Source organism: Petaurus breviceps, unplaced genomic scaffold, assembly GCF_028583685.1.
Source record: "Petaurus breviceps papuanus isolate PSGF00001 unplaced genomic scaffold, PetGlider_PUasm1.0 76, whole genome shotgun sequence".
Classification (NCBI taxonomy): Eukaryota; Metazoa; Chordata; class Mammalia; order Diprotodontia; family Petauridae; genus Petaurus; species Petaurus breviceps.
In genome coordinates this window covers 57,846,964-57,873,591 of record NW_027186473.1, presented here as the reverse complement: position 1 = coordinate 57,873,591, position 26,628 = coordinate 57,846,964, and the positions used below count along the sequence as shown (strand labels likewise).

General features: G+C 38.7%; 1 protein-coding gene across 8 annotated transcripts in view; it reads right to left on the bottom strand.

Moving 5' to 3' along the window:
- The window catches only part of ARFIP1 (ARF interacting protein 1), a 156,127-nt gene that overhangs the window by 128,820 nt on the left and 679 nt on the right, over positions 1-26,628 (bottom strand). The window contains exon 2 of one of the 8 annotated variants that reach the window (XM_069105553.1): positions 8,235-8,413. The exons of 3 other annotated variants lie outside the window; for them this stretch is intronic. In XM_069105553.1, the coding sequence (XP_068961654.1) occupies positions 8,235-8,237 (3 nt within the window). In that variant the 5' untranslated portion in view covers positions 8,238-8,413. Of the gene's footprint in view, positions 1-1,693; positions 1,719-8,234; positions 8,414-26,455; positions 26,479-26,628 lie in introns of those variants that run through there. 4 more of the 8 variants (XM_069105556.1, XM_069105557.1, XM_069105560.1 and 1 more) reach the window with 4 other exon arrangements.

Here is a 26,628-nt window from a genome sequence, read left to right as displayed (position 1 = left end):
CCCAAGCTTCAAAGCATTAATTGTGCCCAGCAACAACTCATGGATTGTTTATCTCAGCCTTGAAACACTAACAAGCTATACCTATCAATCCTTCACGAAAGTATCTATAAACATTCTAGCTTAGGTGACTATTATCTCCCCCTTTGTATAGTGCCTCCTTGCCCCATGAATCCTTCAATACCCCCTTTCTAGGTTAACTCCTTAAGCCATTATCTTTCCCTAACCTTGGTTCCCAAACATCAATCCTGTCAAACATGACACTGATGGGTGGCAGACTGGGCACTTCTCCATCAGCCCTTGACCGCTCACTGACTTAGTGACATCTCAAGCCTAAAACCACACCTCTAGAGAGGTAGCCCCATCTTGGGCTTTTACCCAGTGAATCATGGGTAATACACCTGTGCAGTTACATTACACCGGCCTCACCTTACCTCCTCCCTAATCCCACCCTTAATCACCTAGTTAGCATAACTGGCAGGGGTTTTACTATGGATAATTCTATATAAACCTTAATTCTACCCCTTTAAGGTTGCAGGTCCCCTAAGGATCCTTGTCCACTGTAAGGTGTATAATAAACTTTTTCCACTCCGACTCCAAGTAAGCCTGAGCTGAATTCTTTCCAGACTGAATCGCAGGTTCTGGTCTTAAGATAAAATCAGAGTCCCTGCTGAACCTATTGGGAGCCATCCTGCATCAGCTCCTTCCCCTCTGCCTACACACATGCTTAAGTTCCACCCCAAACACCTCACAACCCTCAACCATGCTACCCATTATTTTCCTTCACAACCATTTTCCCCAAAGCCAACCAATTGCCCTATCACTTATTTATTCCTCGATGGCAAATAAATCCAGAAGAATTCAAGTACTTACACTTCCTTACTATACCTACTGTCTTAAAAAAGGCAAAATTAAAAGTCTTTTGCCTTCAAAGGTCTTATATTTTGTCAGAATAAACAAACATGTACATAGGTATTTGCAGAATAGTTATAAGGTAAAAGGGGAGAAAACGGGTCTAGGGATAATAGGGGAGAAAAAGAGTCTAGGGATAGGGGTATCAAGAAAAACTTCACATAAAAGATGATACATGAGCTGAGTCTTGGAATAGAGGCTGAAGAAATGACGAGGGAGTTCATTCCAAGTGCAGGTAACAACTTGTGCAAAGTCAAGGTGATAGAGTAAATCGGCAATTTAGAGATGCATCACTATACTAAGCCATAGAAACAATCAGCTTTACTCTCCCTTACCCAACCTAGTAATCCAGAGAGACCCCAGAGTCCTGTTGAAACCCAGGACAGACTGGGACTTTTTGCGCATTTAGTACACCCTGAAACACAGCCTAATTGTAGCCCTATCTCAGGAGAGAGCAACAATGGGGACCAGCAGAGGACCAGTTGCCAGAGTCAAGCTTCAGGAAAAAAGCCTTGGAGAAAATGCAATTTCTGAAGCCTGTTGACCCCCATGCCTGGAATATTCTCTTCCTTCCTCACCTCCACTTACTGGTTTTTCTGACTTCTGTAGGAAGCTTTTCCTTCCTCTCTTCATTTTCTTATTTACCCTGTATAGAACATTTTGGTACATATTTGTTTGCTTGTTGCGCCCCCCCCCCCAATAGATTGTGAGCTCCTTGGGGACAAAGACTGTCTTTTGCTTAACACAGTATCTGGCATACAGTAGGCACTTAATAAATACTTACTGATTGACTGATTGGTCAGGGTAGATATACTAGGGCTGAATATTTGGCACAGTTGAATAGATGGCACAGTGGATAGAGCCCTAGACTTTAGGTCAGGAAGACCGGAGTTTGATCCCGCGTCAGACGTTTACTGGGTGTATTACTCTGGGTAAATCACTTAACCTCTCCACCTCAGTTTCCTCACCTGTAAAATGGGGACAACAATAGTACTACTTCGCTCAGGTTGTTCTGAGGGGAAAATGAGATAATATATGCAAAGTTCGCTGCAATCTTAAACTGCAAATTGTTCCTTGAAAGCAGGGACTGTCTTTTGCCTCATTTTATCACCATCGTTTAGTACAGAGCCTGGCACAGAGCTATTGTTGTTCAGTTGTTTCTGTTGTGTCTGACCTTTGTGACCCCATTTAGGGTTTTCTTAGCAAAGTTACTGAAGGGATTTGCCATTTCCTTCTCCAGCTCATTTTAAAGATGAGGAAACCAAGGCAAACAGGGTTACAAGTGTCTGAGGTTGGATTTGAACTCGAGTATTCTTAACACCAGACCTGGCACTCTTATCTACTGCACCAGCTAGCTGGCACAGAGTAAGTACACAATATTTTCTATAGGACAGTAAGGGATAACCCCTGAATATAGCTGCAAGAGGAAAGGTAACAGATAAAGCCTACATTCAGGAGAGATCCTGGAGCCCTGTGAAAAAAAAAAAGAGCATCCTCAGACAGCGCCCCGTCCTGGAGCAGCTCCAGAGTCCCTTAAAAAAGGTATCTATTCTGGCACTCTATACTCAGGGTCCAGCAGGCCCTACTCACACTATTCAATCGGGGTTAAGCACTACAAGGCACCCAAGAGAAACTCCAAACTCCATGAAGAAATATCTTGGTTTGAGAGTCCTAAGGGATAACTGTTTCCTTAATAGAAAACAGCAGTCCCATAATAAGTCTAGGTAAAGGATTAGAGAAAAAAAAAAGTCCTGGTCACAGAGACTGTACGTGTACTTGGAGCAAACAGAACAAGAGATAAAGAATGGAAAAGCCAGGGAGGGAAGAATGGCAAAGAAAATTGGCTGGAAGGCAGTTCTTACTCAAGAACTGATTGCCTTGAAAATTAGAATTGCCCAGACAGAAAATAATAAATTATAATCAGAAAAAAGTCTGGATAATTTATGTTAGAACATGATAAACAAAAATTGTCAATCAATCAATAAACATTTATTAAGTGCCTACTACATGCCAGACACTGTGCTAAGCACTGTCCTAAAATCATAGAACCAGATGGCAAAGTAAAAACAAAAAAAATGTACAGGTCAATTCTAGAGTATCAAAGTTCAAATCCAGAGTTTCCAAGTCAAAGAAAAAAATATAAGCTCCTAAAAAAAGAGCCACAATTATTTGTTTCCATGATACCTGACAAAACAATTTTACTTATAAAGCAATAGTTTACAAACAGCACTGAAGACCTGGGGAATTCTAACACTTTGTGAATCACCATGAGGTCAATGCAAAATTCAGTAGGTGAAAACTGAATATCTTCCTGAACTAAAAATTCCTGGATATTAATTTTTTGAGTTTCCATTTATATGATACTCTTAAGCTCCCCCCCTCCCCCGCAATGTACTTTGAAGCATACTGCAGCACCATATGGTTCTCTCTCTTACCTTGACAGACAACACTAAGTGAGCCTTTTGCAGCTGAGGAAAATGGAAAGGTCTAGGAACTTGACTAAAGTCATAACTAAATGATAGAGTTAGGTCTAAAGCTGGCTGGCAGCTCAGTTCACAGCTTGATGTTCTTTCCAACTGAATACCATAAAAAGAGAAAGAACACTGACTGAATTTCTACTTCTACACTCAGGTCTCCTGATTGGGTGTTACAACCATAGCACAACCAATGGATTACATGTCAAACTGCTTTGAGGTGCTGATCAGTTTTACTAAATTTTCCCCCTATTTTCCCTCTTTTTCATTTAAAAAAAATTTTTGTTATAAGGAATAGCTCTTGGCTAAGGGGCAATTATGCAGAGGAAAATCTAAGCAATGTAAAAACAAAAGCTATCAAGTAAAATCTATTTTTTTATTTGCCTTTCAGTTATGACCTGATTTCGACTACAACCTTAATTTCATCATTCTGTTGTACCTTGTGCTATGTCCAAAATCAAATGACTTTATACCATTCTGAAGACATTTACATTACTGTGATTATTAATAGCAGTAATAATATTACTATGAATTAATGACAGTTTATATTTATGTGGCACTAAGATTTTCAAAGCACTTTTATTCAATATCTACCACATGCCATGCAGGCTTTACACATTAATTTAATTTTCAAAATCCTCACAACCACCAGCTAAATTAAGTTACTACAAGTATTATTATCTTCACTTCACTTCACAAAAGAGGACAATAAGGCTCATTAAAAATTAAGTGACTTGCCTGTGATTACACAGCTGGTAAATTTTGGAAACAGGATTTGAACTTATCTCTCTCCTGACTAGATGACCACTTGAAACCATATCTCCTAACCCTTTCCACCACACCAGGATACTAATGATATGAAATGAAAACTGATAAATCTCAATGAATTTTTCTAGTAATTATTAATCATATTCTCACATTGTGAGAAAGTACCTTGATATTAAAGCAACAGCTCATTCTAGATTTGATGCAAACTAAGGAAAATTAAGTACATTATTAAAAAGCATATTCAAGGAGTAAAAATTTTTTTTAATAATGCAAGAAATTAACAGAGGGGAAGTTTATTTTTGTGACAATTATATATCACTACTCACAGCAAAACAAGTTTTGATGGAGCAATCCATAAGAACATAAGCTGTCCAAAAGGAACTTAAAGTTAAACGAAGAGAACTCCTGGCTTCATCTAATTACTTAGCATATATGCAGTGTGTATTTTGCTCTCTCAACTATGTTCTATTTTCTTGTAAAGAAAGACTAAATGCTTAAGCATTTGTCATGTGAGATGGAAGGCAAACAGGTGAGAGAGAAAACAAACCTAATTACTGTGAAAGAAAAGAAGAGAAGGGAAGGAACAGGATAGGTCACAAAAGTTTCTGTATTAACGGTTCCAATTATGGCTGGAGACAATAAGAAGAAAAAGGCAACTTGTGCTCAATAAATTATTGATTATGCCTGCAAAGAAAAAAAGGGAATGTATCTTCTCCTTAGCTGAGTCTGAAACGACAGTTATGTTAAGGTTAGCAGTACAAAGGAACACAACAATCTCTATCATGAAAAGGAACTTTTGCTAAGGCAGGAACGTGCTTTTTGAACAACCTAGAGAAACACAGGGAAATCAACCCTGTTTAGTCTGTTTTTCAAATAATCTAAACTTGGTCAGGATACACAATGAAACAATCAATATTCAGAGGAATATCTGAGAGTAGAAATATTTTTCTATTTATATCCCCTAGTGACTAGAACAGTGCCTGACCCATAGCAGGCACTCAAAAAATACTTGGATTGAATTGTTGGTGTATTACCTTATTCAAAAAGGTTTAGTCACAATTTGCACACCACAACAGACTTCCAACTGCCAGGCTGATAAGCTTATTATACATATATTTCAAAGGCAATGTTCACAATTTTATCACAATATTATCATTATCTCACAAATGCTAAGTTTAGCCACCACAGCAGACACTTCTGCTACTTACTATTCATATCATTTAATAACGTCTAGGCCAGGCCACAGGTAAAGACTGTCCAAGGCAGAGCTATGCAAAATGGACCGTGCATGGTAACATCAGCTGTGGCTAATGAGTCAGTTGTATATGCAGTATTTGAATGTTGGGGTGTACGGGTGTTTATGAAAGAATGGTACCTCTAGTGGGAGGGCTTGCTAAACCCTTTTTAGGGCTGCTCATCCACCTCTGGTATCTACCTTGACCCAACCCAACTATGGCTCCAAGAACCTTCAATATGCACAGGGGCCACACTCAAATAAACCACCTGAGCATATGGGCAAAACCAGGCTGAATGGTAACTGGAAGGCAACAAACTTGTTGGTGAGTTATGGGCTGTCTATACTAAGCTAGTGGAATGGGTGAATGAGAAAATTGGTCTAATGGACATGAAAGCAGATATAGCAGGCACTGAAGAGTGCTTCCTTGGAGTCTGGTCAGACCTCAAAGGCACCAAGATCATCCACTGAATCCTGGGCCATGGCCAGTCGTCCTGACTTTTGTCCTCCCACTGGACTTCAATGACTAACTCTGCCTTACTTCAATACAATTCATGCACAAGACGACCCATCACCTGTGATGTCACTGGTCCTCTTTGAAAAATGAAGGACAATCAGCCAGCCAGCACCACGTGGCAGCTTCAGCTCCTGGCCTACAGAGTGTAGGGGGACTAAGCACCAATATGAGGAGTAATCGCTCTTGCTTTAACCTGCTTGGATCTGGATTGCAGTCTAGGGTGGAGGTTCTGTGGTGTGTGTCCAGCTTGCCAGAGCGTGTGGAGACCTCAGAGAGGGCATCCATCTAATACCTCCAGCAGCTGAGAAAATCCCAGTGTTTGGGATGAAAGCTCCCCTGTCTGGTGGCAGAGTCCTACTGTGGCAAAAAGCTCAGGGGTCAAGTGACTGAGGGGAGACATGACCAGGCAAAGGAAACAAAGCAGAGAGAAGATTCCAACATTAGACTCCTATTTTGGGGACAAAAAGGAGCAAAGCATGGAACAGGAGGAAGACAGTGAAGTCAGAACTCCTGCACCAAAAGCTTCAAAGGAAAATACGAGCTGGTTACAGGCCATAGAGAACCTTAAGAAGCAGATAGGAGAAGTGGAGGAAAAATTGGGAAGAGAAATGAGAACAATGCAAGAAAATTATGAAATGAGAGTCAACAGCCTGACTGAGGAAAGTACCACCTTAAAATAACAGACTAACTCAAATGGCAAAGGAGGCTCAGAAAGTCAATGAGGAGAAGAATGCCTTAAAAAGCCAAATTTGCCAGATGGAAAAAGAATCTCAAAAGCTCACTGAGGAGAATCATTGCTTCAGAATTAGATTGGAACAAATGGAAACTAATGACTTTATGAGAAATCAAGATGACCTGTTAAATAGATCCACTTTTGAAAAGGGATGGGATCAAAGTAGAGAATAGAACAAGTGGGAGGCGGGATAGGAGGGAGGGAAGTATAGTCAGTCTTTTATTAGCCACACATGTACATCCTATACTGAATTGCTTATCTTCCCAGTAAGGGTGGGTGACAAGGGAGGGAGGGAATGAATCTGGAACTCAAAGTTTTAAAATCAAATATTCAAATATGTATGTGTATATATGTGTGTGTGTGTGTGTGTGTATACTATTATCAATACTATTTTCATGTAATTGGGAAATAAGATACACAGGCACTGGGGCATAGAGATCCACTGGAAAAGTCGAAAGGGGTATGGGAGAAAATATGGGAGAGAGCAGATTAGAGGAGGGGATATCCTGTGGGACTGCTATTTTGGGACAGTGGATAGGGGAAAAACGGGGAGAAAATTTGAAACTTAAAATCTGGCGGAAATGAATGATGTAAATCAGAAGTTAATAAAGTGTTTCGAAAAAAAAAAAGAGTCCTGGAGTCAGGAGGATCTGAGTTCAAATCCAACTTCACACACTTAATACTTACTAGCTGTGTGACATTGGGCAAGTCACTTAATACTGACTGCCCTGCCTTCCCCCCTCCAAAAAGGAAAAAAAAAAAGATCATTTTTAAATGCATAAAATCAGATTATAAAGGAAATCACCAATATTGAAATACATTTCTAGAAATATGTTTAAAAAAACCAAGTTCACAAGACTCAGAGAACCTCTGCATGAAGGAGATTCAATCTTCGCATACCTGACAAGTGGCTATTCAGATTTTGCTTGAAAACCTCCAGTGGGACTCGAGCAATGCACTCCAGTGACAGATAGCTCTCATTCTTAGGACGTCTTCTCTTATATCAAAGTTAAATATGTCTCTTTGAAATTTCTACCAACTGCTCCTGGTTTTGCCCTCTGGGATCAAATAATAAGACATCCCTATTCCACATGATAGAACATATATTTGAAGACAGCTATCATATCCTCCACCCATCCATCAGTCAGTTCATAAACATTTATTAAACTCCTAAAATGTACCAGGCACTATGCTAATTGCTATAGATACAAAGAGAGGCCAAGACAGTCTCTGCCCTAAAGGAGCTTATAGTCTAATGAGAAAGACAAGATGAAAACAAATATATACAAAGCAAGCTATATATGGGGTAAATAACAAATAACAGAAAGAAGGCACAAGAATTAAGAGGGGTTGGGAAAAGCTGCCTATAAAAGATGTGATTTTGGTGGGGACTTGAAGGAAGGCCAAGGTAGATCTTGAGGGGGACAGGAGGAGGGAGAGCCTTCCAGGCGTGAAGGATGGCTAGAGAAAGTGCCCAGAGCTAAGAGATAGAGGGTCTAGTTCATGGAACAGCCCAGGAGCTGGGTAGAAAAAAAAATGCTTTGTGCAAATCAATACAACTTGGGCTCAGGCTGTCCATCTGCCCCATCTCTGGCTCACCATGTGACCAACTTGCCTCCTTTCCTGGTCATATATATCTTTTCTACTTCTTACATGCTGATATCATGGATCAGGTAGGAGAGCCCAGTTCCTACTCTTCTCCATTATTTTTCCAGGTCACAAATCTCTGTCTTGTACTTCCCCCTCAATCCAGCTGCAGCCACAGTCTGGTAGCATATCTGGAAAGACATCATTAAGAGAAACAGTTTTCTGTTACAGAAGCTATCCTCTTGCCTTTTAAGTCACATTAGATTATATACATGGATTCTCAAAACTGAGTTAGAAAAATACTTCAGCAGTTGCTAAAATAAAATTTTAACAAAGATTGTGCTGGTAGTACAGAAATGTGTTTTAACTTCTTTTTAGTAATGTTGATGGATGTGCGCCCCTCCAGCCTATTCCTTTTGTAAACCAATATGCACTCCATACAAATTATATTAGAACTACAAGGCCCTTAGAGACCATCAGTCAAACTCCCTTATTTTTCAGATGAGGAAACTTGCAGGATGATCATGGCCACTTAAGAATGCTTATAGGGCATAACTCTGTCATGACTATAATTTAGTGCCTACAAAGCTATTTTCTTTTGAAGTACTAATGTACATAATCTGATGAATTTCTATATAATATGAACAGTCTATAATACAAACCAAGTGTCTTATCAAAAATTATTGCAGTTACAAAGACCACTGATGGAACTATTGTAACTAAACCTCCTCATTCTCAATCCATATGTGTGAAAATGAAACAAATTAAAACAAACCAAGTATCACCTATCTTTTCAATTCAAAGTGCCAAGCATTAAAATTCAGCATAGATCATCAAAAGTATGAGGGGGTAAAAGTGTGAGGAAAAAAATCTATTTGCATTACTAAAAAAACACAATTTCAGAGTTTCGTGTAATTTTTTTTGAACTAGCTGGAAAGGACTTGGTCCAACCCCTTCAATTCACTGATCAGAAATGAAAATAAGGTTCCCAAAAGTCACACAGTTAGATGGAGACAGGAGGATCTAGGACTCAGGCATTCTGATTCTCAATAATATTGTTGATAATTAACACGATGACTAGTAAACATTAATAAAACACTATATCCATAGACATTAGTCAATAATATATTATATAATTTTGTTTATATTATAAGTTTATAACTTAATCAAATTCAGTTTCAGGTGAATAGAAACTATATTCTATCACCTTGGGCATCATTTGTCATTAGTGTTATAAAAATACAAGGGAAACTCACTTACATATAAGCACAAATTTTTTTTTTTTTTGCTTTTTGGAGGGCAATTGGGGTTAAGTGACTTGCCAAGGTCACACGGCTAGTTTTTGTGTTAAGTGTCTGAGGCAGTATTTGAACTCAGATCCTCCTGACTCCAGGGCCAGTGCTCTATTCACTGCACCACCTAGCCGTCCCACATAGACAAATTTTTAAAAGGCCAAACATGCATATCTTTTAAAATGCTGTTGTAATAGCAAGATGTTCTTTTCAAGTTTGTAAAAACTGATCACTATCAAGCTCCAATTTCCTTACCCTGGTACATTTTGTATAAACTCTGACAATTAAATGTATACAGAGTCAGGCATCTAAATCAGAGCTCTGCTTGCTGGATCATAACACTCAGAATATTGAACTGGCTTCTAACAATGTTATTTCTACTTTTCCATATAGTGATTGCCGTATTTCTATTTGGTTAATCTGCTTTCCAATAAGAGAATCCCAAATTCTTTTGGAACAAGGGCTGATTATAATTCCAGAGACTCAAAAAACAGGGATATACTGTATATCTCCACTTAATTGAACAAATATGTATTAAATACTTACTATGTGCACCAAGTTAAACTCTAGGGATACAAAGACAAAACAGTCCTTTCCTTCAAGTAACCTCCATTATACAGGAGAAGGTACACACATAAATATAATAGAAGGCAAAGTGCACTAACAACTGGCAGGATGTGGGGAAAGCTTGAGGGAAGAGGAAGCACCAAAGCTAAGCCTTGAAGACAAAGGGTTCTAAGAATTAGAGATGAAGAGAATGTACATTACAGGTATTGGGAAAAGCGTGCACAAATATACAAACACGGAGACACTGAATTTGGGGAACAGCTAGTGATTTTGTTTGGCTAAGATAAATATGTGAAGGGAAGTTAGAAGCCATGACATAAAACTTGCTGCTGTACAACATAGCCTTTTTTTTCCTTTTTTTGGGGGGGGGCTTTTTGAAGGGGGGAAGGCAGGGCAACTGGGGTTGGGGGGAAGGCGGGGCAACTGGGGTTAAGTGACTTGCCCAAGATCACAAGGCTAGTAAGCGTATCAAGTGTCTGAGGCCGAATTTGAATTCAGGTCCTCCTGACTCCAGGGCCAGTGCTCTATTCACTGTGCCACCAAGCTACCCCAGCCTATTTTTAAAAATCAGAATATAAACAAGGAACCACAAGATCCTAGATTTAGAGCTGGAAGGGACCTGAAAATTCCTCTCTTCCAACCCCCTCATTTTACAAATGCAGAACAGAGACCCAGAGAAGGCGGGTGACTGGGCCAAGGCCAGGGAGGTAGTCAGAGGCAAAACTCCAATTCCATGGTTCTTTCCATGGTGCCACACTGCCTCAGGTCCTGGAGGCAATCCATAGCCTCACATCAGAAATGAGGAAGATGAGGCTCAAAAAGATGAACGGAAACATTCAAGGTCACCAAGGTAAAAGGTCACACGGCAGATCATGGTGAAACATAAGATACTTTTATTTGCTGTTTCATATGGATCTCTTTTCTGAGCAAGGGCCTTCTCTAGTATTAATATAGCCCACATAATACTATCTCACCTGAAATCTTGTTTGCCCTCTTCTCTTCCCCACCCCCCACCTCCAGACATTCTAGGAGGTATATGAGTCTGTCTGTGCCTCCAGCACTTAGCAGTTAGTCAATAAGCATTTATTAAGGGCCTACTTTTGCCAGGCACTGGTGAGCACTGGAGATACAAAGAAAGACAGAGATTTTCCATGTCATCAAGGAGCCTACCATCTAATAGGGGAGGCAACATTCAAACAACTATATACAAACAAGATAAATTATACAAACAGGATAAATTAGACACAATCTTAAAGGGCAGGCACTAGCATTAAGATGGAATGAAAAAGCTTCTTTCACAAAAAATGAGATTTTCAATGGAGATTTGAAGCCAAGATATGAAGATGACAAGAGAGGGAATTCCAGAGATAGGAACACAGCCAGGGAAAATGAAGAAATGGAGTATCTTGGGTAAGGAAGATAATGTCAGTAGATTAGAGAACACAAGAAGGGGAGTAAGGTATAGGAAAACTGGAAAGGTAGGAAAGGGCCAGGTCTTGAAGAGTTTCAAAGTCAAACAGATCATTTTAAATTTTATCCAAGAGGTAAAAGGGAACCACTGATGTTCACTCAATATGGAAGGGTGGATACAGGGGACATGACCAGACCTGCACTGTGGGAAGATGAGTTTAACAGATGAGTGAAGGATAGACTGCAGTGAGGAGAGACTTGAGGTAGTGAGACCAAGAAGCTGGCTACTACAACAGTGAGGTGATGAGGTTCTGAATGTCAGAGGAGGGAAGAGGGTATATGTGAGAAATGCTAGGAAGGTAGAAAAGACAGCACTTGGCAACTGACTGGATATGTCGACTGAGAATCTGGAGTCAAGGTAACACCTTTGTTGGAAGCCTAGGTAACTCACAGGATGATGGTACCTTGGTGGTGCCTTGGACAGCATTAGGAAAATAAGAAAGAAGGGATAGAGTGGGTGCTTAATAAATCTAACTAAATGAATGGATCCACAATACTGGCATTAATACAATGTAACCAAATTCTACCAAAACATTATTAAACTAGACTACATCATTAAACCATTAACACCTCTGAATTTAAGTGTTCCTATAAAGCAGCTACACCCAACATTATCTCTCATGGAACTAATTAGGATGTTTGAACCAATATGATGTTTTATATAAATAAATATTTAAACTCAATATATATTAGTTGATCTATTACTAATATAAGGAAATCAGTTCAGATTTGGGAAGTGGCATTGGATTAACTACTCTCTAACCCTGAAGAAGTGGTCTTTGTAAAACTGCCTTTAACAGCTCTTACTGCTTCTTTGCTATCAACTCTGCTGCAGGACTAAGTCAAAGGACTAAAACAGAAAACACTTGCTATTATCCTGAGTGGGATGGACTAACCCTTCACTCTGATAAATCGATTGCTGTCTTTCACTTTTAAACAGACATCACAACAATCATGGATGCTACAAACTATGGGGCCCAGCTGGAAAGTAAAGCAAGAGGAAAAATTTTTTTCTCCTCTTCATTCCAGGATATTAAACTGGATAATAATCTGAGGCAGGAAAGTGAAACATACTCATAAAAAAAAATCAAAAACATGAGAAAGAAATTTTCTTGGTATGATGACAAAGCATGATTAAGAACAGGAAAATTCATGTTTAAATTGATATTTTAAGAATTATAATGTAACAGAATAAAGAATAAAAACCTTCCAAAGAAAATAATGGATACTGTAGCAATTTGGCTTCCTCTCCTTCCTCTAATTTATCTGTTTAATTTACTTTACTGTTTTACTGTTTAATTTAATTTACTGTCATCATGCATCATGTTATAATTATTCACTAATTACCTGTCCTTCACAATTAAGCAATTTACTACAAAGTCTCCTATTGCTGTTCATGAATTCAAGAGTCTTCTCTTTTCAAATCCTTTATAAGCCTGTAAGATTGTGTCTTACACTTTTTTCCTACTTTCACAGCACAATAACAGGAACAATGTAAGCACTTAAATAACTACTGATTTTTCCAATAACTTTGAGAAAAATTTCATAGCTCCTCTCCCCAAGTAATCATTAGGATTTTTACATATATTGAGAGTCGGTATATTGTAGTGGAAAGGGCCCCAGCCTTGGAATCAGGAGACCCAAATTCATTTGCCAAGCTCTGATATTTAGTACTTGTGTGACAATGGACCACTCGTGTAATCAATGAACCAGTTTCCTCTCTTTGAGATGGGGATGATAATACTAACTACAACCTATCCCACAGGATTGTGTAAAGAAAGCACTTGCAAAATTGTAAAAAACTAAAACTAAATTATCATTCTGATGGAAACCAGCACAGAATCTGGTTCTCATTAGATACTTGATAATTTGTTGAACTCAACTCAGCAATATAAACTTAAAACATTTAATTAAGAAACTACAGGAATGTCACCCAGCAAGTATGCTATAAAACCAAGTTAATAATTCCTCCTTTTACTCACAAGGAGATATTTCTACCTTTTTCTCAACTGACTTATTTTCCAAATTTTTTTGAGTAATAAAAATATATCATATCAGAACTAAACTCAACCATAAAACAGAAACATAGGGAAGAGTTCATTACAAAATAGAACCCAGCAATTTTCTGCATGCCAAAAACACACTAAAAATTAAGATATATATTTAAAATGGATACTCAAATAAAATGTATATATGCTTCAAGTAAATTTAAAAAATGTAGGAGCTGCAATCAGGCCTTCACAATTTCATATTAAAAAGACAACGTCAAGAAGGCAAAGAAGGTGATTCCATTATATTTAAAGACACCATAGAACGCAGCCAAGATGGTAGAGTAGAAGCACAAACTTGGCGTGGTCTGCTCCAATCACTTCCAACACATGTAAAAAATGACTCTACACAAACTTTAGAGCTAAGGTGGACAGGAAGGGTCTGTGGCACCCAGGGCAGCCCCAGAGACTTCTCAACCCATAAATGCCAAAGACAAAGTAAAAGGCCAGTGCAGAACTCTGTTGGGGGTAGGGGACTGAAGAGTGAAGTCATGCCACCACTCCCAGGGTGAGAAGCAGCTGGAGGTGCAGCAGCCACTACAGCATGGCTCCTGGCCTGCAGATCATAGGGGGACCAAGCAACCATTCAAAGGGTGATCGCTCTTGCTTTAACCTGCTTGGATCTGGATCATGGCTTGTGGAGGCTGTAGAGAGGGTAGCCTCCTAATAGCTCTGGCAGCTGAGAAAACCCCAGGGATTTGGGACAAAGCTATATCCATTCTGGAAGCAGAGTTCTACCATTGCAAAGAGCTCAAAAGTCAAGTAATTGGCTGGCAAGATGAGCAAGCAGATGAAGCACAAACAGACCATACAATCCTTTTTTGGAGACAAAAAGGATCAAGGCATGCAGCGGGAGGAAGACAGCAAAGTCAGAACTGCTGCCTCACAAGCCTCCAAGAAAAATATGAATTGGTTACAGGCCATGGAAGAGCTCAAGAAGGATTTTGAAACTCAAGTAAGAGAAGTGGAGGAAAAATTGGGAAGAGAAATGAGAATGATGGAAGAAAATCATAAAAAGTGAGTCAACTGCTGGCTAAAGGAGACCCCAAAAGAATATTGAAGAAAATAACACCTTAAAAAATAGACTAACTCAAATGGCAAGAGGTCCAAAAAGCCAGTGAGGAGAAGAATGCCTTAAAAAGACAAATTTACCAGATGGAAAAGGAATTTCAAAAACATACTGAAGAGAATAACTCCTTCAAAATTAGACTGGAGCAAATGGAAGCTAGTGACTTTAAGAGAAATCAAGATACTATAAAACAGATCCCAACAAATGAAAAAATAAAAGGCAATGTGAAATATCTCATTGGAAAAAATCAGTGACCTGGAAAATAGATCCAGGAGAGATCATTTAAAGATTATTGGACTACCTGAAAGCCATGATGAAAAAAAGAGCCTAGACACCATCTTTCAAGAAATTATCAAGCCAAATTGCCCTAATATTCTAGAACCAGAGGACAAAACAGAAATTGAAAGAATTCACGAATTACCTCTTGAAAAAGATCCCCAAAAGAAAACTCCTAGGAACATTAATAGCCAAATTCCAGAGTTCCCAGATCAAGGAGAAATTACTGTAAGCAGTCAGGAAGAAAAAATTTGAGTATTGTAGAAACACAATCAGGATAACATAAGACCTAGCAGCTTCTACATTAAAGGATAGAAGAGCTTAGAAGATGACATTCTGGAGGTCAAAGGAGCTAGGACTAAAACCAAGAATCACCTACCCAGCAAAACTGAGTATCCTGCTACAGGGAAAAATATGGTCATTCAATGGAACAATGCAGTTTCAAGCATTCTTGATGAAAAAAAAAAAAAAAAGAGAGCCGAACAAAAACTTTGACTTTCAAATACAAGAAGCAAAAGAAGCATGAGAAGGTAAACAGAAAAAAGAAATCATAAGGAACTTATCAAAGTTGAACTATTTATATTCCTACATGGAAAAATGATAATTTGAACTCATTAAGACTTTTCTCAGAGTGAGGATAGTTGAAGGAAATATATATGTATACAGACATATATGTATGTATAGGAGGGTGTATGTGTATATAAGTATCTATGTGAGTGTGGGCATATGTAGGTTCATGTATACATAGACAGAGGGCATAGGATGAGCTGAATATGAAGGAATTATATCTAAAAAATAAAATTAAGAGGTGAGAGGAATTTATTAGGAGGAGGAGAAATGGAGAGATAGATTAGGGTAAATTATCTCATATAAAAGACAAGAGAAAACTGCTACAATGGAGGGGAAGAGCAGGAAGGTGAAAGGGAATGGGACAACCTGATGATTCTCACTAAATTTGGCTTAAGGAGGGAATAACATACACACTCAATTGGGCATCTTATCCTACAGGAAAATAGGGGGGTAGGGAACAAGAGAGGGGATGATAGAAGGGAGGACAGATTGTGGGAGAGGATACTTAGAAGCAAACATTTTTGAAAAGGGAGAAGGTCAAAGGAGAAAATAGAATAAGTGGGGGGGGGGATAGGATGGAGGCAAATATAGTTAGTCTTTCACAATATAACTACTATGGAAATGATTTGGGTAACTACACACATACAACCTATATTGAATTACTTATCTTCCCAGTGGAGATGGGTGAGGAGGGAAGAAGGGAAAAAAATCTGGACTCAAAGTTTTCAAAACAAATGTTTAAAAATTTGTTTTTTTACATGCAACTGGGAAATAAGATATACAGGTACTGGGGTATAGAAACCCATCTTGCCCTACTATAAAGTTAGGGGAGTGATGGGGGAGGATATAAGAGAGAACAGATTGGGTGAAGGGGTATTCAGTAGGCTTGCTATTTTGGGGTGGGGTAGGGAACAGATGGGGAGAAAAAAATTATAACTCAAAATCTTGTAGAAATGAATGTTGAAAACTAAAAATTAATTAATTAATTAAAAAAATTAAAGACACCATTGATAAGAAAATGACTACATAAAATGGATAGGACAGAAAGACAAAAATTATAGATGACTTTGGTATATTCTTTCAGAACTTGATAAATCTAACAGAAAGATGAATATAGAAAAACATCCAAAGACATGTAAGAACAAATGCAGAGTGAATTAAATAGAGCCAATAAAACAATGTATCAATGACAACAAAGCAATTGAAAAGGAATGCTTTAAAATCAATCATAATGGCCATGGCCATGCTCCACCCCAAAGAGATATGAAGAGAAACCTCTCCCTACTTCTTGGTAGAGGTGGGGGGAACACACAAGTGGCACACTACACTGGTTAGTTTTGCTGAATTTTTTGACTCTGCAGGTCAAAATTATTTTCATATTAATGCTACATCACTATCAGCCTTTTTCCCTTCTCATTGTCTCATGAGCTTAAGGAGTTTTCCAGAGGCTACATGACCTGTGAAGTAAATATATGACTATAGATATAAAGACTGAGTTAATATATAACTAAGTCAAATCTATAAGAATACAAATCATTCCCCAATTAATAAATGTTCAAAGGATATAAACAGGCAGTTTTCAGAGGAAGAAATTATAGATATAAGCATATGAAAAGATGCTCTAAATTACTATTGATTAGAGAAATGCAAATTAAAACAACTCTGAGGTACCACATCTCACTAGTAAAGCAATTATATTTCTCAGGGGGCGGCTAGGTGCCGCAGTGAGGAGAGTGCTGGCCCCAGGGTTAGAAGGACCTGAGTTAGGATCCAGCCTAAGACACTTAACACACACACACACAAAATACTAGTTGTGTGACCTTGGGCAAGTTACTTAACCCCAATTGCTCTCCCCCCCAAAAAAATTATATTTCTCACTAAACTTTGCTTTGGAAAAAAAAATTTTCATAAAAATGTTAATTAAATTAACTTGAAATGAGTTTATTGCTTTTAAATGAAAACATTTTAAAGATTTATCAGTTTTAATTTCTAATATGGTAAATAATAATTATAACCCACATAAAAATCTCTTCAATAATTTTTTGTTTTTGCTTTTTGTTTGGAGGGGGGGAAGGTAGGACAATTGGGATTAAGTGACTTGCCCAAGGTCACACGGCTAGTTTTTGTGTTGTGTCTGAGGCCAGATCTGAACTCAGGTCCTCCTGACTCCAGGGACAGTGCTTTATTCACTGTGCCACCTAGCAGCCCTTGTCTTCAATAATTTTTAAGAGAATAAAGAGTACCTGAGAAGAAAATGTGGAAAAAACAATAGACTTGTTCTGTCTGGTCAGAGAGAACAGAAGTACGGATAATGGGTAGAAGTTGTAAAAGAGACATATTTAATATGATATAATAAAACATCTTTAAGATTCAAGTTACCAGGGGCAGAGACAAGATGGCAGAGTAGAAACAGGACCTCTGCTTGGCTCCAGCTTCCACCTTCCCCAGTCCATGTAAAAGGGAACTCTGAACAAACTTTGGAGCTGCAGAACCCACAAAAAGACACAAAGAAGCTAACCTCCTGCTGAGGACAGCCCGGCAGGCCAGCAGGAATAGGCCAGCGCCACAGGTTTTAACCCCAGGGCAGGCCTGACCAACCATCAGCTGGAGGGACTCCAGATAACCAGCAGCTGTGACCATTTCCAGATTTATCAACACACAGATGCGAAGGACAAAGTGAGAAGTCAGTGCAGTGTGGACTTTGGGATCAGTAGTTGGGAGGGGGTCAGCTTTTGCCCCCAGGGTGAGAAGCCGCTGAGATGCCCTGATGGTGGCACGTTGCAGCTTCAGCTCCTGGCCTGCAGAATTTAGGGGGACCAAGCGACCAGTCTGAGGGGTAATTGCTCTTGCTTTAACCTGCTTGGATCTGGACTGCAGTCTAGGGCAGAGATCCTGGGGTGTGTGACCAGCTTGCCAGAGCATGTGGAGGCTTCAGAAAGGGCACCCAGCTAATACCTCAGGCAGCTGAGAAAACCCCAGTGTTTGGGACGGAAGCTCCCCTGTCTGGTGGCAGAGTCCTGCTGTGGCAAAAAGCCCAAAAGTCAAGTAATTGAGTGGCAACATGACCAGACAAAGGAAGCAAAACAAACAGAAGAATCCAATATTAGACTCCTATTTTGGGGACAAAAAGGAGCAAAGCATGGAACAGGAGGAAGACAGTGAAGTCAGAACTCCTGCACCAAAAGTTTCAAAGGAAAATACGAGCTGGTTATAGGCCACAGAGGACCTTAAGAAGCAGATAAGAGAAGTGGAGGAAAAATTGGGAAGAGAAATGAGAACGATGCAAGAAAAGTATGAAATGAGAGTCAACAGCCTGACTGAGGAAAATAACACCTTAAAAAACAGACTGACTCAAACGGCAATTTTGACAATTTTCTCCTCAAAAAGGCAATGAGGAGAGGACTGCCTTAAAAAGCCAAATTTGCCAGATGGAAAAAGAATCTCAAAAGCTCACTGAGGAGAATCATTCCTTCAGATTTAGAATGGAACAAAGGGAAGCTAATGATTTGAGGAGAAATCAAGATTCTGTTAAACAGATCCAAACAAATGAAAGAATAGAAGGCAATGTGAAATATCTCATGGGAAAAACCACTGACCTGGAAAACAGATCCAGGAGAGGTAGTTTAAAAATTATTGGACTACCTGAAAGCCATGATCAACGAAAAACCTAGAAATCATCCTCCAAGAAATTCTCAAGGAAAAGATTCAAGTTACCAAAAATGAAATGGGCAACTTTATAGGAGTGGGTTATCCCTTGCTAAGAAGCCTCCAGGAAAGGCAACAGGCCTGGTAAGGCCACTTCTGAGGAATGCTACAGAAGTAATTCTTATTCTGATGTAATAAGATTGCCTAGCTTCAGAAGTCCCCTCTAGTTCTGGGAATTCCTCTCCCCATACTCAGTAACAACAGTAAAATTCATATAAAGGAAAGGAAAGAGGCAACAGAAAAACACCTCCATTCCATTCTCCCTTAGGCTGGTAAATGGTCTTCCTTAAAGCACTGATCTGATCCACATCATCCTCTTCTCCCACCCCCACTCTCCCATTCTCTCCACTGGCTTCCTGTTAGCTAGAAGACCAAATATAAAATCCTCTGGTTGGCTTTTAAAGTCCTCCATACCTGGCCTTTTCCTACCTTTCGATTCTTATTCCTTATCTTTAAAGTGAGGCCTCTAAGGTTCTTTCTTGCTCCAAATCTATAAACCTTTAATATAATTCTGTTACTAAATAATCATTTCTAAATTTGAATGAATATAGCAAATTTAAAATTTTTATATATCTATTAGGAAAAAAATCATTAAAGATACTACTAATATTTCATTCTATTAGTGCAACTGATAATGTTATTTTCATGCATTTGGAAGTTACTCATATAATTGGGTATCTTCCACAATAATAACATTTATACAGACTTTCCAGCAACTAATCCCTGTAACAGGGGTAGAAAAAACTTTAATACTACGATGCCAGAATCAGAGGAAATCTATGATTAACATTAAATTTCAAAATATCACTCTGGATACTTAAGTCCTCTAATCTGATATGTAAAAAAAGGACAAATTAACAGCGTGAAACAAGATCTGACCATCCAAATAACTAGAGCAACTGTTATGTGAAAAATTTTACTAATTGTAAATTGATAAAAGGAAGAGTATAATCACTTAGTAATTTAGTAATGAAGAGTATAAATCATTTAGATCAGTAATTCCCAACTGTTTTTCCAATATGTTGGCTCAAATTAGTTATCACTTATGAATTCTATGCCCCAAATTTAAGAGTTTATTTTAAAATAATAACAAATATATGGTGAGAAAGATACTGTAAGTCAAAGAGTGTAACAATTTTTCAAAAATTAAGAATTCCCAATATAGATAAAATTTATATCCCTGGAAAAGTCAGCTGTCTGTATATTCCAGAAAAGCAGTTAAAACATGCCAGAAATGCTAAAGATTTACTTTCTTAAAACAAGGATAATGTGACAATTAATACTTAAAAAAACAAAACATGAACCAAAGGGGCAAATGACAATGACATTTCATCAACTCAACTAAACTAAAAATAAGAATTCAAACAATAATAAAGTTGTAATAATTAAAACAAAAACAGAGAATTAACTTTAAATTTTTTCATCTTACCAGTGAATCAGAAACCAAAACTGGAGAAACAAAGATCATATTAAGTTTCTTTCCAAACCTGAATATTTCATTTACTTATTCAACTGATACTCACAGAGTTCTAATTACGTATAAGCAAGGCAGAGCTGGGAATACAACAAAGCCCAAGATAGTCCTGGTTCATTAGCATAAACATTTGTCCCTCCAATTAAATCAAAAGCTTCCTCATTCCGCTAAAATAAAGTCTAAATATAGCATTTTAACTTAGAGATATATTTATTATAGGTAAGCTGGGAACCACACTACTCCTTAGTTGCCATTATCCCAAGGACCCCAAATGTTAGCGTAAAGGACTATAGGACTGCAAACTTAATAAGAAGGTGTCCATTAAAAATCACAGGCCAAGGTCCTTGTAAAAGTCACCTGGTCCTGTTCCCTGCCTTCAAGAGACTAAACCTTCCAGGACAAATTGATATCTGCTCCCTTCCTGAATGAGCTCCAGGTACATAGACAGAACTACCTCTCCTTAACTACTCCAATATTTTATCACCATGTCAAAAAGCTTATCCACATGTTCAATTAACTTCTCTACTGTTTTTAACTATAAACTTCCTTTGTGTCTCAAAAGAGAGAAAAAAAGATCAAATGTATGAAATGTTTTTATAAGATTGCCAAAAATGAACCAAGTATTCTCTTGGCCTCTATATCATTTAAGATTAAAAAAAAAATCCCAACACTTTTAATGCTTCCCCAAAGAACCCAGTTTCTATCCCTTTAATTACCTTAAAATAAATTTTCTAAAAATTTCCTCGAGCTTCTCAACAAAATGTTGATAATGGGTAAAGGACAGAAATTAGTTTCTTTAAAGAAATATAAATCATAACTATAAAGAAATTACACTTTTTTTTTTGAGGGGAAAAGGCAAGGCAATTGGGGTTAAGTGACCTGCCCAAGGTCACATAGCTATTTTTTTGTTGTTGTTACATGTCTGAGGTTGGATTTGAACTCCCTGACTCCAGGGCTGGTTCTCTGCACAACCTAGCTGCCCCTATTACACTCACTTCTAAAAAAAATATGAGAATGGACAAATGTCCCCTTCAAAATAAAAATCTGGCTGCACACTTGTTTCAGAGATAGTACCATTGTTCAAAATATATTTGGAGTTATTTCTTCTTTTGACAGAGTTCTGATCCTGGAATATACATTTCTTTGAATATTCAATGAAAGCTAATCTTCATCTCTTTGACTTTAGAAAAAAGTAAAGTATGGTGAAGTAGATGATCAAGCTTGAAATAGTGTTTTAAATTTAAAAAAAAGAGAGAGGGTGACTATAATGTAGAAAAACTGATAATCCCATCTGCCGCATAAACAGGCTTTGAAGGCAATTCCAAAACAAAATGTTTCGAGTAGCACTACTGTAATAATTCAAATATGTATAGACCTTAGGGTGTCTACTCTGATGAAAGCAACATTCATCTGGATCAATAAATTCTGGCACGTTTGTTAAATTTATTTTTCACAGTATGACTCTCATACTGTGAAATCAGGAATCTCAGGTTTTACTCCTGAGCATTGCCAATAGGACTAAATCAATAGTGGTGGGTGACTCTGTAAGCCCTTAACAAAGGACACAGAAAAAAGGAAAAATAAAGAGGCTGAAAGAGAAGTGAAAAGAAACAGGGAGAGATATAGGAAGGAGGGATAGAAATATGGGAGAAAGGGGATTTTGTTAGACGAGTGCTTAATGGCCACAAAGAAAAATTGTCATGTCACTGACATCCAAGTCACCTTAGATAAGCTACAGAAAAAACATAAAAAATTATTTATGGACCTTTATCTCAATTTTGAGTTACCTTTTTTTCTGCTCATGTATATACAATTTGTGGTCAGTTACAACTTTGGGGGCTTTTTGTTCTTTACTCTACCTATATACAGTCCTGTCAGTTCTTTCATCCATAACACAGTACAACCCCAAGAGTTTTTCAATCTTTTTTTTAAGTATTCTTCAGAGTTCATTAAGGTGATTCTGAATTCTTCCTATCTTCCAAAATCCAAGCACCTACAAATCTATTACATATATTTTCCACTCTCTAGTATCCAGGTCATCTATAAAAACTGGTTGGACCCTAGACCAATCCTTGGGACACTTCATGCCACTTTCCCAACTTTATTGCTTTAAATAACTAATTTTGGGTGTGGCCTGCAAGTCACTTGTTAATAGTACAATAGTACAGTGAAGATGGTCCGCTGCTAATTTCTTGATGAAAATATACTTTTGGAATAGAAGAGGGTCTTAAAACTCATCTAGTCGTTATTTCTTCAATTCAAGAATACCTTCTTCAACACCACTGCCTCAATGGGATACTCATTCTCATGCTTGAGAAATTTCAAGTTGTTGAATGGTTCTTTCTTCTGTTGGTTGTAGTCTGTGTACCTGGACCTTCCGCCTCCCACAATATAAGTGTAATTTCTCTTCTACAGGATTATCAAAGGCCATGATCATGAGACAGTCAGGTAGTATGGATTGAATGTGGAGCTGGAGGTCAAGTGAAATTGGGTTCAAAGCTTACTACCTATGACAATCATTTCAACTCTGAGTCTCAGATGACTATTTGTAAAATGAGGATAAAATATTTGTAACATTTATACCATATGGTTACTGAAGCTCAAATGAGAGAGCAAATACAAAATCCTGTGAAGTCACTGATGGGATTAACAAGCATTTATTAAATCCCTTCTCAGTGCCAGGCAATGTGCTGAGTGCAGGTGATACAAAGAAAGGAAAAAAAATTTTAAATCCCTGTTCTCAAGGAGCTCATAGTCTAAGGAGGGAGACAACATGCAAACAATTATGTACTAACAAGATATGCATATGATAAGCTGGAGATGATTTTGGAAAGATGGCACAAGTTTTAAGGGGAATTAGAAAGGCTTCTTGCAAAAGGCAGAACTTTAGTTGAGACTTCAAAGAAGCCAGGGAAGCCAGGAGGTGAGGAGAAAAAACTAGTTAAAAGTAAAAGAGTTGGAAAATGGAATGTTTTACACAAGAAACGGCAAAAAGGTCAGTGTAGCACTGGATGGAAGAGAACATGAAGTACTAGGAGGGGAGTAAGTGGTAAGAAGACAAGAAAGTAAAGAAGATGCTGGGTTATGACGGGATTTAAAAGCCAAATAAAGTATTTTATATTTAATCTTAGAGAGTGAGGGGCAAGAGGAAGGAGGTGAATAGGTGAGACCAGAACTTTAGGGAGCTTTATGAAGATCAGTTTGATAGCCTAGTGGAGGATGGACTTGGGCAGAGAGGGGGAGAGAGGAGGGAGAGAAGAGGGAGAGTGGGGTGTGTGTATGTGTGTGTGTCTGTCTGCCTGCCTGTCTGTCTGTAGAGGGCGAAGGGCAGAGACTTGAGGATGGAACAACCTGCGGGCCAAATGTGAGGTAAAGAGGTATGTTCTCAAGTTTTTTCTTCTCCAAGTTCAGCATACCCATTTCCTTTACTACAAACTCCTTTGACACGGTTTCAAATCCCTTCATCATCCTGGTCATTTAAAAATCAGAATGCAGAACTGAGTATGTTATTCCAGTATCATCTAACTGGTGCAGAGTATACAGCAGGACTATCATTTCCCTTGTTTGGGGCACTATATTAATGCAACTGATATGCATTAGATCTGCAAGCTGCTACATCACACAGCTGATGACTGAGCCTTCAGCTCAAAAAATCCCTAGGTCTTTATCCAATGAACTTCTGATTACCTTTTATTCCATCCTTGTACAACTGATTTGTTTAACTGAGTGCCTGACTTTACATTCATCTTTATTAAATATTATATGAAATAGAAGATACTTTACAGCAATCCCTTCCTCTTTGCTTTAGTTTCTTATCATTACTGAAGAAGAAAATTAAATAGGCCTGACAATACTTTTCACAAAGTTAGCAGGAGGGAATGCTGGCTGGCAGAAAGAATTATTCTTGTTTCTAGGTTAAAGGGTCTGGTTGGCCATCACAAAAGATGAGCTTCCAAAGCAAAACATTTCAAATGTCACCTTTTCAAATTCATTCATTTATTTAATAAGTATTTATTAAGCATCTATTATTTGCTAACTACTTTGCTGGCAGGAGACCCATTTTTTTTTTTTACATCAGTGTCTGCCCTCTAGGAGCTTATATTTTCCTCAAACAACAAAGGGCTATCACACCAAACTCAATAAACACCAGTGCTAGCACTAAAACTCAGTTGGCAAGAAAACAGTCAAACACCAAATGGAAAGAGTGCAGAGTAGTAAGAAAGGGGGTGAAGATGTGATGACCAAGCTTCCAAGAACATTCTTTTGACCTTCTCTAGCAAAGCAGTGCTTCCTCAATACCAAACCACAAGATGCCCCACAAGGGGAAATGGAAGCAGGAAGTTAAAACAGCATTTAAGCTTCTATCTGAACAGTGCCTTACACAAGGTGAGGTTTCAGCAAGTATTCCATAACCAAAAGCACATTTCCAATCCCTTAATACAGCTCTACTAGCTCTCAAGAGTATTGCCTGTGGAACCACAGATAGTCATACTTAGAAAGAAACCTCAAAACCACAGATCAGGAACTAAAAAAGCAAACTGACAAATTTCTTTTTTTATGAAGGTAGTAAAATTTGGGCTTCAAGGTTGTAAAAGATCACTGTATTTCACTTTCTTAGGTTCAAAAGAATTTCTATGGCGAAAAAAAAGTCACTGTCAGAACCAGACTCTAAAGCAAACAGCTACATCAAAGGAAAAAAAAACAAACATTAATGTCAAAGAAAATATGAAACTAAGTGACCTGTTTTATTCAAGGAATAAAAGTACTTCCCAAGCACTATTAGGTTTCCAAAAAAGAAAGAAAAAAAACACAAAAGCAACTTGAAGAAAGGCTTAAAAGTAAAAACAGTCCTAGCACTTATCAGAAAGGTCTGTGGTTCAAAAGGTCAATGTCATAATTATTTTGACCTTAAACACAATGGGTCTGACTAATGCAACCCGTACTAGCTTACAGTGAGTGCTATGTTCCTGAAATTAAAATTGAGGCTTGTTCACACCTAAACAGGCTTCTGCAAGAAAAATCATCAATCTGAAATGAGTATAAGAACCAAGTTTTAATACATTAAGTTTAACTAACAAAAGAGGGGAAGGGAAAAGTGTTAGCGAACTTGGAAGTGTTAAAAAATAATTTGGAATAACTACAGGAAGTGACAAGTACTAAAGGTCCAGGGATCAAAAGTTTCAAGAACACAAAAGCTGGATAAAGGAAGTAATTTTTTTTTTAAAGTGAAAGGAAAGGAGTGCCTAGGAACTACATGAAAAATTAAACTTTTTCCCTGATATGTAAAAGGTAGTGAGTGGGGTAAGAAGAAAAGTATGGAAAAACACCAAAAAATCTGGTTCTGGCTGTACTACTTTGACATTACTACATTCTTACAACCAAACCTGGGCGTTTCACACAAACGCAACCAAGCAACCACTGAAAACCAAATGGGAAAGGCTTCCCACGGACCCATCTCGGTGGGCTGCTGCTGCCGGACTTGAGACGCTTCGTAGGCATCCCGCAGCCAAACCTAGGGCGTGGGGCAGACTTTTTCGAGTTGCAAGCTCACTTTCCCCCTACTTTGGAAGCAGGGTGGGAGCATGCAGCAGCGGCCAGAGAGCAAGAGCCGAGGTCCAAATCCCCCCCCATTCCCCCCCCCCCCCAAACTCGAGACCAGCCCCCTCTCCTCTGCAGCAGCCTGCAGCTCCTTGCCATGCATCTGGGAGCGGGCTCCGGGGGGGGGGGGGGGGGGAGGCAGCGCGCAGGGCGCAGGGCCGCACCAGGGATCCCAAGACGACGTGTCCACCGCGCGCACCCGCCCGTGACCACGCCCCCGAGCAGGGGCCACCACCTCGGCTCTTCCCATCCCCGGAGCCCTGCCCGCGGGCGGACCGCAAAGGAAGAAGTGAGGGGAAGCAGCGGCCGGGGCCGGGCCCGGTTCCCTGCCCTCACG